The following is a 17,544-nucleotide window of genomic DNA, read 5'->3' as shown; positions in this document are numbered from 1 at the left end:
ATCACTCTTGGTATCAGAGGAATGCGTTAATGACGTTTTGATGCGGTGCCACTGAAAAGGAGTTTGTACCTTTCAGACGACACTTCGGTCTCCCATAACAACGGTGATGTCATGATTAAAGACCTTCGTTTCTCTGTTTACAAACCTAAATACTGGATTAAAGGTTTTAAGAACAAATAACCCCCCAGTGATTCACATGTTTCATCGTACCATTTTAACAAATGTTGAAACAAATAAAAATAGGACAACAATTTTCTAATAATACTAGTCAAACTGCCCTCGCTGATACACGATAGAAAAACAAGAACAATCAACAAAAGGATTCACATCAAGTTTTGTTTATTTTTCAACAGTTCTATCACATAGACCATTATACACAGTATCAAAATAGAAAATCGAATCTTCATAATTCTCTCCACAGCAAAGAAGAAACATTTCGTAATAAAATATTTACAACAGCATAAAAGTATGTGGAACGACCAAACGTTTTTTACAATGGAAATGTCATTCTGCTTGCTTTTTAAATGTCAAGTTTGCAGGGGTGCTACTTCTACCAGGGTCTCCACATTTTCTCGGACTCTATGACGACATGTCCCGGACAGTGCGCGGTGTTCTGGGCGCGGGTGCCCGGCGTTTCCACCGAGGACACCTGGCAAGTGTCGACGCCTCCATTCTGTGGTGTCGTTGGCCCGTGTATCGCTACGGTAGACCCGTGTCCGTACAGTTGTGATGCAGGCTGGGTCAGGAGCGTGGCGTTCGCATACACGGGAATGACGTGACTGGGGACTTGTCCTCCCGGGAAAGCTTGGCTAGGCAGCAGTACCACCAGCGGCTCTCCGCCCGATGCTGGCCCCGGCACCACGGGCATCCCGCCGTACATCGTAGACTGAAGACCCGCTCCCGGTGATGAGAGTTGTACCTTCGGGCTGACTACGGGAATGGCTCCGGCCACAGACATGGTCGCCGCGGTAGACTGAACAGGCGCGGCGGGAGCCGGCGTGGACGGACCGGGGTTCCCTTCGACGTCCTCTACGGTCTGAGACAGGCCGGCCAAGTGGTTGAGTAACCTCTGTCGGACTGGAGTTTCCATCCCTTCGGTGAAGCGGGAGACCTCGGCCGTACAGTGGTCAAACCCTGCCCGGTACCTGGCGTGTGTGCCGGGGTCAGTACTGGAGCTGGCGGCCAGCTGCTGTCTCTGTAGATCACGGAAATACCTCACCGCCATCTCCAAGATGTCCGCCTTCTCCAACTTGTTGTGGCGGGAACTCTGTAAAATGACAAGACTGTAAGTGCCTGATCTTGTACATGCAACCTCAGAAAACTCGAAGTAAATCGTTCTCATTTCCAACCATAAAAAGCATGGTTTATACTTACGTCTTTCTTAAGGGCGTCCAGAATCAGAGTCTTCAGTTGGTTCAGACTGTCGTTGATCCTTGCTCGACGTCTTTTCTCCATGATTGGCTTGGAGGACTGTAAATAACAACAACAAAACAAAGAACACAATCAACATGCGTAAGAGTCGTCGGTCCAAAACTCTAGAGAGCGCTCACGCCATGTCGGCACGCGTCCGACATGTGGCACATACGTGTAAAACTATGTTGTAGAATTTGAATCCAAAATATACAATAAGTGTCTCAACGCAAATATGACACAACATTTCAAGTTACCTTTCGTCTCTCGCAAGACATGGAGGTGTCTCTTTCTTTCGGCATACTAGAACGTCGTTGTACGAGCGCGTCTACTACGTGTTCTGTCCTTCCTGTAAGTGTTCTGTCAGCTTGACGTCTGCGAGCGAGTGTAGGAAAGCGGCACGGGTGCCAAGTCTTTACCTGTGTGTGCTGTCGTCAGGTCCGAAACATTCTTACACGCTCTGCCAATCACGTTTCGACTTGGTGATGAGAAGTATTGCCTATTGGTTGTTGCATCACTGCACTTTTTGGCGCTGGGTGTTGTGATTGGCTAGTGTGCTCAGGGCGCGGCGCGCAGTGTGCCACACGACCCCTGGAAGAGGACACGAAACGCGTGCCGCACCCATGGTCTGCGGTAAGGACCACTGGGTCACTGGGTAGGAAGTAGGAACAAACAGAACATCAAAGACTGAAACTCAAGCCTCAAATTTAAAGCTTGCCCGTTAGTAGATGGACAAAACACGCAGGCACGTTTTCTGATATGAATCTTCAAAGTTGTATGGCTGAAAAATCCAAACCTATAGCCATGTCCTCATGTTCTAGACTCTACACACTAAGATACATGTATAGATATCTACAAGCACCCCTAACTATACCTCCCAAAACAAGCGAGCAAACAAATAAACAAACAAAACAAAACAAGACAACAAACGATAGATAAGTGTTATTTTTCGTCAATGTTCGATTCAGTCGACCTAATAGAGAGAGCATAGCAACCACAACGGCGAGGTTGCAAAAGTGTTCCCATCTCCGTCGTATCTACATTAGCGCTACCTAGCGATTCATTTCAGTAAATCACTTTAACTAGCTTATGCTGCATCACACAAGCCTTATCCTATATGATATATCATATGCATCTAGCCTAAAACTGATATCCGTCAAAGGTTGAATGGAAGCAACCTACACTGCACGAAATGGCCTCGTATCCCGGCGTATACGTACAGGGATTCCTCCGGAAATATTCCATATCCCGGTGCGGATTTAGCGTATCCGTTAATTTTATCGGATACGCTAAATCCGCACCGGGATATGGAATATTTCCGGAGGAATCCCTGTACGTATACGCCGGGATACGAGGCCATTTCGTGCAGTGCTAGTCAATGGTTGAATGGAAATAACCTATACGTTTACGCATATATCGCTTTCATTAGAACATTGTAAGGGAGGGATGGGCACAACATACACTTCACATCCGCACCTATGTTTGTTTCAAATACCGTGCATTTGAATATCCGCCCACGCCCACTCTTTGATGTTACTAGTATGTGAGAAATACCCAACTGTTACTAAACAACTTCTAAAGAATTAGTCATACACTGTAGAAGGTGTTGCCATATATGACCTAGTATAACCTTACCGTCAGCAATGTATAAAGAAATATGTAGGGATATAGTTTTCTTATTTATATCATATGTACTGTACCATCGATATCGTAATCCATAACACACAAGCGCCGAATACTGTAGTAAAAGAAAGCGTTTATACGGTTCCTTAAAAAGTCGTTGGACACTTGAAATATTACCTACATAATGGAATTTTATTGCAGTTTTGACAATAGATGCATCGTGCTTCTAAGCGTCCGTGTAGGGTCTATTGTTCCTATGTCTGTAAGATATACTGACAATGAGCGCAGTTACAAACGGACTTTACAACCAATGTAGACCATTTTCAAAACATCTAAAAACATATGCCACATACATGCCAACGTTAGAGTATTAAAAAAGTATGTGACTTTGTCCTTACCGATAAAAAAGTCGTTTGTTACTCAAGAATTTGAGGCTTCTGAAAAAGATACAAACCCCTTGAGTCCATACGTCCTCCTTATGTAAACCTCTACTCTTACACGTTACGTAGTTACACAGGTGTACGTCATTAATCAGAAACATTAGATAAAACCCTGAGAGAAGGACAATGGGGTGTAAGATACCTCCAGCCATCATTACACCTTTTAATGACCGCCCGGAACAACAGCTAGGTGCAATAAACAAACGTAAACATCACACCTACTGATAGCTGAAGCACCCACGGATGTGTTTGTGATAAAAACGTGCTAAATCGCTGTTGAACCATGAGATAATACGGTATTAGAATTATTAACTCTCGTACCGTGCTCGGCAACCCTTTCTGTCCGATTCTCCGAGGCATTGTGCGAATGATAAGAGATGCCTTCACAAACATACAATTAATTAAGCTCTTTTCGAACTTCTGAGCGGGGTTCTTTTATGTGTCCCATTGTACGTAAGACCTTTGCTTTTATTCTGTAGTGTTTATATCTTTATTACATGTTCCTTATTTTCAATGAATCAATATCAATTGCAAACGATAGGCTTGGCTAGATTGTTTTAAATCAAGCCGTAAGTGTTGGACCATTCTTCTGCCACCTGCGGCGTAAGCCAGAGTCAAAATAGTTCGGTTGGCAAGAGCACTAAGCTATAGTGGGCAGGGATGGAACTAGAAGATTTCTTACTTTCCTCTGAATGTAAAGGTTTAGCACGTTACATCGGAGATTCTAAACCTCCTTGTTCAGACAGGGCCTGCAGTGGCTATACGGTTAAATTAGGAACGCCTCTCTGGTTCGTTATATGGTCGCCTACACCAGACGTCTCTGCGGACTGCGAAATAGTAGAAATTGTCCTGTTGACCGACCCAACAAGTTTTAGTCTGACCGATCGAATCCTCCGGTATATTCTTGGATATAGTCATATACCCAGGAGTTGACCGCGTTGTATCTTCGATCGTTTCACTGCAGATTTTATTTCAAGAAATCATTCTATAGGGAGGACGAATTTCATGTAAAAAAGAAACACTTCCGTTGTTTTAGAATAAGGTAAAATATACCTCCCCTAGTATATTGTTCAAACAAGATTTGTTCATTATATTACTTTATTCTAATTCAAATGTATGGTACGCCAGGAATGACGGAAAATGCTGTACAAAAAAATGATCAGCACCAGCAAAACACAGAGTATCAAAAGTTCAGCTTTTACATAAACTTCGTCTTCTTTTTTGTTATTGGAATCGCAGCGCAAGATGAAACCCATGCCGAATGCAACTGAATCAGAGACAACCATCATATCAATACATTATTGACCATCGTCCTATCCTTGATGGCACTCTGGAGCCCTATCGTCTTAACAAGACAAAATCGACTTCAACAATGGCTTTGTGATGTACTCGATTTGACTCTGTTGACTTTGTTTGTTGTACCGGCGGCCCGTTCTTTGATGTATTGATGTTTATGAGGTACGGTGATTCAAAGTACACCCGTGTGGTTTGTATTACATGCGTCATTAGACATCTGTGCACGGACGAACAGCGACAAAGAGTCACAGAAACATGTGAAGCGGTTCTCAATGTGTGGGCGAGGCTCGCACCTAGGCGAAAATTCGATGTTAGTTCTATGGAAAATATTGTTTATGTCAGAATCCGTCTACCCTCCTTGGTCTACCTATGGATTTGTAGTTACATATCAAGGTACATGTTTTTTTTTCCTATGTTTTTATCATGTATTTGCAACTAGCCCACGGGCATGAACTTGCAATAAACTTCTGTATTTGCATGGCGAAAGGAAGGCGTGTTTACAAGTGCTGAGGCGTATTTCTTTTAACATTGGAAGCAAATGTAAAAGTTGTAGTCACTCACTGTGGTGTCTTCGGTTTTACAGCTTTTCCCTGAGGAAAACATTAAGATTAACGGAAAAACTTGCTGCTTTATTTTGAAGACGTGAAGAAGACTGCCAAGGAGGTTTACCTTGTTGCCTTTAAGGAGACTGTGACGAGGCTCCTAGCATCTAGTTGTCAGTGCACCACAGATTCCATCTACTAACCTGAACGACTCGAATCTATCCTCATGAGACGGTCGTTTCATGAAGGCCCAGCTGTCTTTTAACCGTGCTCTGTTACATGTAAATATTCTCTACCCCCTCAAAGATTTCACTTTCTGGAGAAAAATCTCACTTTTATTCAATTCAAAGATAAGCTACCCCCGCAAAGACTTTCACTGCCGACCCTGGAGGTAAAGCTGGTGTAATTATATGGTCTCTGGGGATGACACACTTTGTTCGATCATGTCTGTGCTACAAAAATCTATTCTCTTCATCTCTTGCTTTGCCAGATTTTCCTTATTTCAATTTGTACTTACTTTGCAGAAGCTAGGCGAGGTTAGTTTGACTTCTTGCATGTAGGGAGATTGTGAAAATTGAAACAGTTGTTGAGGAGTTGTTGGTTATAGCGATGTAAAACGGTTTTCACGGTTGTTATCTAATGGAAAGTACCGTCCATTGCTATTCAAATAAACTTTTACTTTCTATGGCTTCTTCAATTAAGCATGCTGTAATTAGAATATACAAAAGATAAGAAATTTCACAGGGTCAAAAGAGTGACCGATTGATGTTTTCATCACTCTAGCTACTCTCCAAGCAGAGGTTTGACTCCGGCTGGTGTTAAACGGGTTTTTAGTCGTTTTTGTCGGGCTTTCTATTTTGTCCGGACAAAATCACATAAAAACACGTCAAAAACCAACCGGAGCCGAACCTCTGCTTAGAGAGTACACTCTAGATGAGAGATCTTGTTTTTTTTCTTTCTTTCTTACCATCGAATACATTATTGGTATAGCTATAGCAATTTCTCTAAGAATAAAGGAATGGGGATTTTTGACAGCACACACCCGCCTAGACTACATTCCTTGCAGAAACCAATTTTAAAGGAGGTTAGAATGACCTCCTTGCAGAAACGTCAACCTTGCTAGGAACTGTTGGTTTACTTAAATTTGATCCATTAACAGTCTCCCCTTGTCTGTATCAGTCCCGGTATCACAGCACAGATAAGTGACAGATTGTAACCAATCCACTTGGGTCCGTTGACTGAGACTCCGCGATTTTACAGATCAGTTCTCCCGTGAACGTCTCAATGAACAAAGTCAAGAGGTAATGAGAGATTTTCCAGACCCTCCACGGAGGGATTTTCTGAAATCATCTCAAATCCTGTTAGCGGATGATCTCTGAGGATTATTTGAGGCCCATCTGCCCTACTTAGTGGTAAAACAAAAGACGCTAAAAGGCCATCAAATGTACTCTCCAAGCAGAGCATGGGTTTCGGCTGGTTTTTCACGTGTTTTTAGGCGTTTTTGTCGGGCTTTCTACTTTGTCATCTTTTTTTATCTAGCCAACCCAAGATAATAAAAAAAGATTTTTTAAAAAGATGACAAAGTAGAAAGGCCGACAAAAACGCCTAAAAACACTACTATAAAAACACGTGAAAAACCAGCCGAAACCCATGCTCTGCTTGGAGAGTAAACAAATGGCGAACGTTTTGAGAATGTTCCTGCCAACGACCTTCGGCAGAATTGGTGGGTCGCCGGAAGGTCACCGAATTTCAAAATCGGCGTCAGAGAGTCAACCGCCTTTTAGCCTCCACCTTGACTTCCTACGGGGTTAAAGGTCGTTAAAGTATCGTAAGATTTTGCACACACAAAAAATTGAATCAGGACAAGGACGCTATACCTTGGTCAGGAGAGTCAGTCCACGGTAAGGTTACATTCCCCTCTTATCGTCCGGTCAACCACTTTGGTAGCCAAACTCCCCTCCCAGCGTACAGTCAGTCTGTTAGAGACACGTAAAAATCTATCCTATCACGCGTGCACTAGGAACATCTAGCCTCTACCAGCCTCCGCGGGTCGCTGGGAAAATAGTAGAAATTGGCCAAATAGAGTCAATTGTATGAAGGGAGTCGGCTACGGAGAGAGGGTCCAATAGGCAACTAACTGCGGATGGGAATGTTATCCTCCATGGCCAAAGTCCCCCGGCAAATTTCCGACGCGGTTAGTCTGGTAGAGACTAAGGAACATCGGCTGATCCATAAGATTCGCGAAGTGATCGAAAGGACACCGGCCGTACTGCTGCCGAAAATGTCTTTTCAATTTTCGTATTTCCAGAGTCGTCGGGCAAGCTATTTTCCGACTGTACATGAATGGTGGGCCCCCTTACTTGAAAGAAAAGCTGTACATGTCCGTCTCTGTCAAATGATAAATTTAATGTAGAATGGTAAACAGAACTATAACATTTCCAGTTTGTTCGAAATGCACGATAGTCATTTCTAGGTTGAAGCGCTTTTTGCTTTCCAGAAATGGCATAGCAAAATAGAGGGAAGAGTGGCAGTCTCGAGTATTTGACGAACATCTCTACTTCTTCATATAATAATTTACTCTGATCATTGCAGCTCATTGACACCTATGTGACAGCCGCGCCTACCAATTATAACTCAATTCACACGGATGTGATAAACGAATTAATGAAGACGTTTATTATAGCCTTGTGACCGGGTAGAAAATCTAGATGTCTTGATCTAGATCTAGCATCCATCAAGTCGAAATAACACCAGCATTCGTTGTTCTAAAATTACAAGTTAATGTTTAAGTTCGGTTTAAACAACTACAATCAGATTCGTTTGCATATAGTTTTGTCCTTTGCTTATAATAAACAAAGGAGGTTTTCAAAAGTACCTATACCTCTTCGATTCTATTTGGTGCATTCGGTTATTTGTTGCTAGCGTTACGTTTCCAAACCCAGATGCTATGGTTCGATGTCCATTTTCTAACCAAACCCTTCAGATTTCTGCTAACAAAACCGCCAGTGATCTTCCAGTTGATTTGACGGCGTCTGACAAAAATTTCCATCCCAAAGTCATCCTTTGTGGTCTGGCTGAGCAAACCGAACAGACACTGGGCCATCAGGAGAGGATCTTCCCCGGATCTTCCGCGTTTCCGCTGACTGGATTCATCGGATTAGACAAGAAACCAAGGGATCGTATTATCCTCGCTTCGACTGAATCTGTATGACGTATACAGTGTAACATTTCTGACCAACTTACGACTAATCTTACTAGTGACGAAGTTTTCCGACGTCCAGGCCAACATGTACCGTTTTGTAGTGCCATTGTGTCGCGACGTGTAGGAGGGAAACGCTACAAGAAGAAGGAATGGTTCCACATCTGTTTGGCCATGAAAATTCATGTTCCTTTGTCTCTTTGTTAATTGGTGGTCCCGTAGAGACTTTGGAGATGTTCATAGGAAGACTTCCGAAGAGTCCACGGGAGGGCGAACGTGCATTACAATTGACAAAAGTCACCAAACATCGCCGACACGTCGATTTTAAAACGTTCGCTATAATCTTGTAATGTCACCCCTCTTTGAAGCAAGATTTAAAGCTTCTTATGTATAATAAAGTTATCTTGTATATGGGTTAGAGATCATTGCTATGTACCATTTTTGTGTTTTTGACTGTTTACAGTATTAAACAATTTCGGAGTGTTCTATGTTTTAGACATATACTTTTTTGCCGACATGCACCTTTTTATTTTGTCTGTCGGCCACCCTCAAAGAAAAGACTAGGCGTGTGGCTGTGGTCTAAACTCACGTTTTAGAGCCAGGCCACATATATATTTGTCCAAGGGAGCTGTAACCGTCTTGATTTGTCGTACGATCGCAAACTCAGGGCATTCCTGGGATAGCCGTGCATGTATAGTACAAAATTCAGCCGTCTTGTTACAGTAGTGAAAATGCTATCTTCGATCAAGGGGGTTAAAGTAAGACCTCCTTGCTTAGATCTTTGTCGTCGGTTGGTTAACTCCTAGCCTATTTGAAAATCCTACGGCATTAAAATCGTACAACGGCATTCGACGAATATGACTAGGCCCTTATTAGTTGTTCCCGGCTAACAATAGTTTTTGAACACTTGCAACAACTTTTTGTCGTCCTCAAAACACGTGGAACACGGCGGTTCAAAACAGGACCTCTTTTGTAGGATATCATGAAGTCGAATCACGGAAAGGCCTAAAAATGTTCAAACGTGTACATGAATTCCAAAGTTTTTACTTCAATGAGTCTGTGCGCCGAGGTACCACGATTTTCTGGACTTCAAACAAAGTTTGCCGAAAGTTTATCAAACAGGCGTGGCCGGTAAAATGGCCCTTCCTACAACAAAGCGATCAAAAGTTCAGATGATCGTCGGCTGATGCGGCAAGTTGTTTATTAAAAGCCGCCGCGCGTGTGTGCAACTCTTGAAGTGGCCGATTTAGCTCCTTTGGTCGGTGGACATTGCCACGAGCGCGCTGAGTTGTCTGGTGACCTCGATGTTTGAGGTAAAGCTAGTTGCTATGAACTAAGTGATGCTTGGTAACGGCGGAGCCCAAAGAAGATAAGACAGTCCGCATTTCTAGTTATCAAGGACTGTCGTCACTGACACCGGAACGTCCAGTAAACATTGGTGTTAATAAAAGAAGGATAGTTTCAACTCTAAGCGGAGGGGACCACTGCAGAGACTTACTTTCCGGAGATGCCAAAATATCCAATCCTGCTTAATCCACATGCAAACCGCGGCTTGGGCTACGTGTAAAGACGTGATTACGATGGTAATTAATTTTGATCAGAAAACGAACCACAAGCAATTCTATACATGTGTGCACTGCCTTCATATCTGTGTTGTTACGACAAAAGTGCGTTTCCCATTACGCTAGCATTTTCCAGTCAATTTCTTAGCCATCAGCACAATTTCAGCTCAACCAAAGAAACTCAAACTAGTAGCTGTGCTTTTCTGCCATAGATGCAAAAGACGACATTATCTACAGTCATACTGTGTGTAGACTAAGCAAAAGTGCAAGAGTTTTTTATGCTGTAGCGGCAACAACGATCTCTCCAGCAAAAGAGCTGGCCCTGATGTATTGAAAATCACGAATCAGCGCCCCCCCCCCCAAAAAAAAAACGCCGGCGCCGCCCCGAAGGCTTACAACGGAGGCGAATGGGTAACCGGTCGTAATATTTTAGACGTAAAATATGCTCTCGAGGAATCACATAAGACTCCCGTTTTCGTTTATTTTCATAATACATTAATCATCAGATTCGTATTTGTGCCATGCGCCAGAATTTTATACTTCAAGACCTTTTAATTACGGGGTCTTCTACATGACGCCATCTTGGATCATTTTTCCCGAGGCGTCAATGGCAAGGTCACAAGGTCAAAGCAGTCTTAGCACTGTTCAAAGACAAGGACGGGGCATAAAATGCTTGACTTGACAGCCCTGATTGATCTATTGTTACAATCAAGATCATTCGCCAGCATTGTAAGGTCAAAGGTCAACCTACAATGCAATGTAACTCGTTTGAAATATGGATACAGAATAAGGTCGTCAGTTTGACCTTTAATTGTTTGTTTTCACCTCTGTGAGAGGGTGTTGCATAGTTGTTTCGTATTTACTCAAACATTTTACTCTGAAAGCTTTAAATAAATCGTACAGTAGCATCATTGTTCAACAGTTCGCAAAGGAAAAAGACTACGAGGTAGAATTTTGACATTTCAAAGGGGACTCAACTTAATCTCCAAGCAGATGCTAGGGTGGAAGATCGTAATATGTTTTCTGACACCACCTGACGGAGCGGGTTGGCTGTCAGAAATCCTTACAATCTTCCACTGCAACATCTACAGTCAATAAACAACGAAGGGGTGAGCTCTTGTGCACGACGTTCCATGTCCGTGTGAAAAACTGTGAGTTCATAATTAGCACATAATGAGGCGTCTTCCCGTCACATTAACGTAAGAAAGGCCCCTCGCGTGGGAAAGGGCGTGCGATATCTGTAAGACAAAGGGCGGCAACAGGTCGCTTTGTAAGACAATGGCTTCTTAACACCCTCGGGACGACCAAATGGTGGGGAAAAGACACAAGTTCTGTTCAACTGTGCAACAAAAGAACGTCGGCCTTTTGAGGATACGGGTACGGGACCGGTGTGGCTTGGTGCCAATGATTCAATATGGTACACTTGTTCTCGCGAGAGCCGAGGTTGTACGTGAGAATGTCCGAGACTTTGCGCGTTTTTATCTCTTACATGTACTTTTAGACAGATGGAAACAAGGCCTTCGGTGTTCTTCACAAGGCATGCTTATACTCCGTTACTGAAAATTGTCTCGAAGACATGGCGAATGAAATATTGATCATAAGGAAATTGTGGTCTGTTATCTGTCTCCTGTTTGCGCAAATACTACACAATTATGAATTATAAAAGTGCATTTTTTTTTTATATAGAACCCAGGTGGTTGAATCCTTCATACTAGTGGTACCATTTCATGCCATGTCTCTTAATAACTGATGAGTTAAACCAACCAAAAGATGGTCATGATCACCTCCTTTTTGAAACCTTCGCTTGGAGATTAGGATCGTAAGTTTGTCGTCTGTTTCACGCGTGGCCAACAGACGCATCTACTTGGTCTGGCCACGCGACACGACGGCCGCACTGACACCGGGTAGTGATCAGGTGTCAGGCGGTGGCATTTGTCGTCCCGGCGTCAAGCGTGTGTCCAGCGCGTGCCCACGCCAGCCACGAACAACAACAACAACAGAAGCAGGTGTAACTGTAGGCATGTACGTGCCTCTACCACACAAGGCGTACCCTCTACGATACAGGGTGTACTCGCGACAAATGAGAACTTGTCATCTTCTTGGACAGACCATCAAGTGGGGACGCGGCCATAATGACCAAGACACTGTAGTTACTGTCAAAAATCTTCAAACCGAGTGAACTTTGTTCCTCTCCAACTTTCATAGCACGTACGAGAAATTTTAACAACGCATTGGTGCCGTTCTCACTGCAGTATTGATGCCATATGCCATACATACAACCATGTTCTCCCCGACTAGTTGATCAGTGTTGTGATATATAGAGTATTTACACAAAGGACGACCACAAGAAAGGTTTGTCTGACATTCAGATCACCTGTCTCAGCCCACACCTCTGACATTCCCTCATGCCTGGCCGGGTTGTCTTCAGGCGGCTTCACACTTCGGTGGAGTCGGGCCGTGGGAACGGGGCAGGTACCCCGAGGCTAGCTATTACACTCTTGACTCTTAACAAGTGGTTTTTACTCAAGACGGCCCGATTTTAGCTGCAACAGGTGCTAAAATGTGTCTGAATCAACCAAGACATTATCACACAGTTATATGACTACAGCAGTAACGTAAATGTGGAGAAATTTGGTGCGTTTTTCGTCTATAGTAGGTATTTGTGCTTATCTGTTGTGTTATTTCTTGTTTATCCAGGCGGGTAATTATTTACCACTGGAGGGTTATCAGATTTGTGGGTGGAGTTTTCCCACACTCCGGCCGACCGCCAGACAAAAGGCCCGGCACGTGCTTAGCACGGTAATAAGGTACGTATCGGCAGATGTCAGTCGTCAATGGACGGACGCCGCCGCCGCACCGACCGACAACCAATCAAGGACGAGAATGAATCAATCGCGGTGATTGCGACCAATGGGAGAGGGCGGCACAGATTGAGCCACTTGTTGTGATTGGCTGAGAGTGCAGGTATGCATTGTCGGGACAGGGGAACAAAAGGAACAAACAAAGCAACAGGTATAAATAGCGGACGGTCAGCCCTGACTCAACACTCGTCACTCTGAAGCCCTCTCAGAGACTACGCCAAACTTTGCTCCAGCTTTCAACCACAACAAGCGGAAAACCACCGTCAGCATGCCTGTCGAGAAAGTTATTGGAAACTCTGCCCCTCACCAAGGCCGTAAGGTAAGAGTCGAAGCTTCTTGGAACTGGTTTTTGTATGATTTATAATGAGTAATAATTTTACACGGTCCACTGTTTGCTTTTGCTGAACACGTTTGTAGTATGTACTCGAGTTCATGACAGAAGTACATGTATCTAACTTTTCGTTCGTCTTCTTTCCACTTACAGTCGTCCAAGCCGCTTATGGAGAAGCGCCGCCGAGCCAGAATCAACAGCAGTCTGAACGAGCTGAAGAATCTCATCTTGGGGACTGTGAAGGATGATATCAATGTAAGTATCTTGAGAAATTGTGAGAAATTTTGCGTATTTCTTTTTATTAGGAGTTTAGGTACTTGATCGATTTGTTGCGCATGTATTGTACGTTCGGGTCATAAAATCAATGTGACTGACCGAGACTTCGCTTCTGTTTTTCCAGGCGCCTCACCACTCCAAACTGGAGAAGGCCGACATCCTGGAGATCGCCGTCAAACACGTCCGCAGCCTGCAGAGGCAGCAGATGACCGCCGCCGCCTCTACCGACCCCGCGGCGCTGGGCAGGTACCGGGCGGGCTACAGTCGCTGTCGGGCCGAGGTGGCCCGCTTCATGGGCACGGCGAACGGCGTCGACCCGCAGGTCAGACAGAAGCTGCTCAACCACCTGGAGAGGGCAGACAGAGCAGTGCACACGGGCCAGCAGGCTCAACCTATCCGGCTCCAGGTCCCCGACACCACCGGCCACCTCACCAGCCAACACGGGCACCAGGCGTCCCCTCTCCCGACCGTCCCCGCGTCGGTGTACGGTGGCGTTCCCCACGGGGCGGCTGTGATCCTCCCCGGTCAGACGCCCATCTCCAGTCAGCACCTAATCCCCCTGTACGTCAACAACATGCACGTCAACATCCCAGCAGAGCACTCTCCCGTGCACGGACTTACACACTCGCCCTTCGGACTAACCACCGAGAACAACCAGGCCGTACCCGTCCAGCAGTTCGTCTCGGCACAGACAGCAATCAGCCCCGCTCACATCAAGTCGGCGTCCCCCGTCAACGAGTCGGAAAAGATGTGGAGACCCTGGTGAACTCTGTGAGAAGTGTAACATGATTTGTAAATAGTAATGATCGCTCTATATTTGATACAGAAACATGTATGTCATTGTGTGCTTCGATCCGTGTGCGCTTTATCATTGAGCTGTTGTGAATTCTGGTTACTAGTACTGTTTTTTCACATTAAAAGGATGAAAACTTACTACTTGTCTGTGTTCATATAGTGTTGGCAATGAACTAAACTATATCATATAAGATTTGCTGGCTAGAATATTCATATTTCTAAACTGCAGTCAGAATGGAAGTGCTAGCGGTAAACAACGAAGCAGTTATATCAACGCCAATATACAGAATACATGAGCGCATGTTTCACAAGGAGTGCAATTGATTTTGGAAAGAGGGGCACTTTGCCGGCCCATGCTAATATCAATATACGTGCCATACGAACATAGAAAATTGCGTTACTTTGCGGCCCTGTGGTATAGCTATAGATATTCCTGTCAGTCAGTCTAAAAGACAAGGACTTACTGCGCAAATGCGGTATAATACAGATCAGGTACAGACAGATATACATCATCTATAGAAACAGGAATTTCTATAGACTAATTATGCTATAATCACTGACGTGTCTTCCTTCAAACTGACGTTTTGTTTGATAGTGTAAAACTATCAAAATACACACAGTTTACTATTTGAACAGTGCTCAACACGAACTAACTTTGAAAGGGACAGAAACTAGAAAAAGAAAACAACAATACTGCAATAAGAAAAAATGTACAGTAATTATCAAACTGTAACTTAAAAAAGAAAACAGCCGGGAGGAGTCTGCAACGGAGGCTATCACTTATCATCCATAACAATAGGAAATGTCATTTCATAATTGATAACGCCGTTAACACATCGTCATGCAATTGCATAATGCGATATTTCGGCCTTTTGAAAAAAAAAACGGATTATATCTCTGTTAACTGAAAGTTGATATCTACTCAATATCAAGTATATGAATAGTGGTACAGATGGAGAATTTCCAAGAAGATGTACATAGCGACTGCTCCCCCTCCCACCCCATGCACCCTTCATTACCCATCCTTCCCAAGTGTCCCCACTGGTTACCAGAGCTGACGATGCCCCCCTCCCACTCCATGTACCCGCCAAGTCATAAACTATCCTTCCCAAGTGTCCCCACTTGTTGACCGATGAGTAAACCCTTTTACCCATCATTACCTATCCTTTCCAAGTGACCTCATTCGTTACCAGGTGAGTTACTAGGCGAAGCCCCCCTCCCACTCCATGTTCTCATCATTACCAATCCTTCACGAGTGACCCCGCTAGTTAACAGGTGAGTTAACGACTGCCCCCAGGCGGAGACTCCAGTCGAGTGAGCTGACAACATCTCGAGGCGGGCCGTTCCCACGCTCCGCACACACACATGCCAACACACACAGCTGTATGGTAATGTTGTCCTTAATAACCTGGGAATGGACTTAATGACATACCTGTCTATTACCTGACGGTGCCCAACACACGCGTCTTTGTGGAGCTAATGGGTAAATGCGTAGTTTCCTAAGCGTATGCTGAACGGTGGCCCGTGCTCAATTAGATTTAAGTATCTATTTCAAGTGCGACGGCCGTGCATACAGGAGTGTGTGGATAGGGGGTGGTTTGGTCGCGTGATGTAAATCTATACAGCTGCAGGTATGAAGACGAAACATTCTAACGCTACCTGACTGTTACCTCTTTTTTTGACAGCCAGTATCGCATATAATGTCGAAGAACGTTAAAATTTTGCCTGGAGTTCAGTATCTTCCAAGTTCAAGTATTTCTCAAACTTTGGACGAAGACAATTGCAATACTCATTTGATGCAACATAGACTTCTAAAGGTTAAGTATATAACATTGGCATGGAAAATATGCCGTTCAAATTCATGGCGATTGTGCTCCTTGGCTTTTCGTCTTAAATTTGTCAACTGAAGCGACTGATGATCGTTTCGGGCCCTTTGTAGTCTCAAATAGAGGACACTACGCTGGCTTATGGGGAGAGGAATTTGCCAGGGGAGTTTGGCTACCAAAGGGGTCAGGCCGCGCTCTGGAGGGGGGAATGTTGTCCTTACTGTGGACTGATTCTCCTGGCCAATTATTCGTTGTCGATTTTTGCCGAATTCTATGATCCGTAGCCCCGTAGGAAGGCCTTGTAGAGGCTAGGCCCTTAGGCTCTGCGTGGTCTGGGGTTTGTATGGTGACAAGGTGCTATTGTTCCCGACCTTTCGGCGGCGCCCGCTGATTCAATTCCCGCTCGGTCACCGATGAACCAGAAAACGGGGCCGTGACATTTGGTAACCTCCAGAAGACAACACCCAGGTATCATCACGCCGATGAACCGAGGTAGACATCCATGACGTCACATCCGCAACGTCACATCCGTTTCAACCTTTACAATTACTTACAGCATACAAGTTTCTCAATGTTGCTTATGATGAAAACGACATATCAAAACCGGGATATCGATATCATAAGGATCCATCCACAGCTTCTTGGTTTATGCTAACATGTCCACAAACACAAACACACACACATACACACACACACACACACACACACACACACACACACACACACACACACACACACACACACACACACACACACAAACTGATGAAATCGCTGCTCTCCAAGCAGATGTTGTCAGTCAGAAAATGTCGACTCGAGAATGTCCTTTAGATATATACATATCGTTAAGTTGTGTTGTCTTATCTGACAAACAACTTTGTGCAAGGCAAGTTTTCTGTTACATATTACATGTACACCTGCACTGGGATCTGTGATTCATCAAATAACACTCTTAGTTATACATATACACTGAAATGACTACGATGCTGTCTCAGCATTTAGTGGACCACTCGTCCACTTCAAAGATGTAGAAAAGTTAGACTTTTGTGACATTGTCAAATGAAACCTTATTTCTTGTTTAGCTTTTATCTATATGATCGATTCTTTGAGCTCAAATGTTTGATTTTTGACATAAATTTCGACGTTTCGTTCAATGTAAATTTATTATTTCTCTTAATCATGGCTTTGCCTTCTTGAAGCTCCGAATTTTGTTCTCGTAGGGTCTGTACCGTTTGTTATCGTCTTAAATCTGTAGGACATTTACAGCTGATAAAGTGTTCTTTCATCTACACTGCACATCTTCAGAAGTTCAGATTAGCATGGATCAGGGAGAGTTTATTAGGGAAACCGTCTATTCACATTTCCTAGGAGGAATCGGAAATGACG

The 17,544-nt window shown here is 44.1% G+C and overlaps 2 protein-coding genes across 2 annotated transcripts; one reads left to right on the top strand and one right to left on the bottom strand.

Annotated features, from left to right (window-relative positions):
* Positions 1 to 322: 322 nt before the first annotated feature.
* On the bottom strand, positions 323 to 2,035 carry LOC136442889 (transcription factor HES-4-like). The gene is made up of 3 exons (XM_066439904.1): positions 1,668 to 2,035; positions 1,375 to 1,470; positions 323 to 1,267 (listed from the first exon to the last, which is right to left on the bottom strand). The coding sequence occupies exons 1-3, from the start codon at positions 1,710 to 1,712 to the stop codon at positions 551 to 553; spliced, it is 858 nt and encodes a 285-aa protein (XP_066296001.1). The 5' UTR covers positions 1,713 to 2,035; the 3' UTR covers positions 323 to 550.
* Positions 2,036 to 12,939: 10,904 nt separating this feature from the next.
* LOC136442891 (transcription factor HES-1-like) lies at positions 12,940 to 14,473 on the top strand. Its single transcript, XM_066439906.1, has 3 exons — positions 12,940 to 13,252; positions 13,418 to 13,519; positions 13,665 to 14,473. Exons 1-3 carry the CDS (start codon positions 13,202 to 13,204, stop codon positions 14,304 to 14,306), a joined length of 795 nt encoding a protein of 264 aa, XP_066296003.1. The 5' UTR covers positions 12,940 to 13,201; the 3' UTR covers positions 14,307 to 14,473.
* The last annotated feature ends 3,071 nt before the right edge of the window (positions 14,474 to 17,544 follow it).

The sequence above is a fragment of the Branchiostoma lanceolatum genome, chromosome 10 (genome assembly GCF_035083965.1).
Source record: "Branchiostoma lanceolatum isolate klBraLanc5 chromosome 10, klBraLanc5.hap2, whole genome shotgun sequence".
Classification (NCBI taxonomy): domain Eukaryota; kingdom Metazoa; phylum Chordata; class Leptocardii; order Amphioxiformes; family Branchiostomatidae; genus Branchiostoma; species Branchiostoma lanceolatum.
This window is presented reverse-complemented; position numbering and strand designations above follow the sequence as displayed.

What these genes read in the sequence shown, in the direction of transcription:
- LOC136442889 (XM_066439904.1), bottom strand. Translation starts at nt 1,712, where the DNA reads ATGCCGAAAGAAAGAGACACCTCCATGTCTTGCGAGAGACGAAAG. An exon ending in TGTCTTGCGAGAGACGAAAG is followed by an intron (nt 1,471 to 1,667) that starts GTAACTTGAAAT and finishes TGTTATTTACAG; the next exon opens with TCCTCCAAGCCAATCATGGA. An exon ending in TGGACGCCCTTAAGAAAGAC is followed by an intron (nt 1,268 to 1,374) that starts GTAAGTATAAAC and finishes GTCATTTTACAG; the next exon opens with AGTTCCCGCCACAACAAGTT.
- LOC136442891 (XM_066439906.1), top strand. Translation starts at nt 13,202, where the DNA reads ATGCCTGTCGAGAAAGTTATTGGAAACTCTGCCCCTCACCAAGGCCGT. An exon ending in CCCCTCACCAAGGCCGTAAG is followed by an intron (nt 13,253 to 13,417) that starts GTAAGAGTCGAA and finishes TTCCACTTACAG; the next exon opens with TCGTCCAAGCCGCTTATGGA. An exon ending in CTGTGAAGGATGATATCAAT is followed by an intron (nt 13,520 to 13,664) that starts GTAAGTATCTTG and finishes CTGTTTTTCCAG; the next exon opens with GCGCCTCACCACTCCAAACT.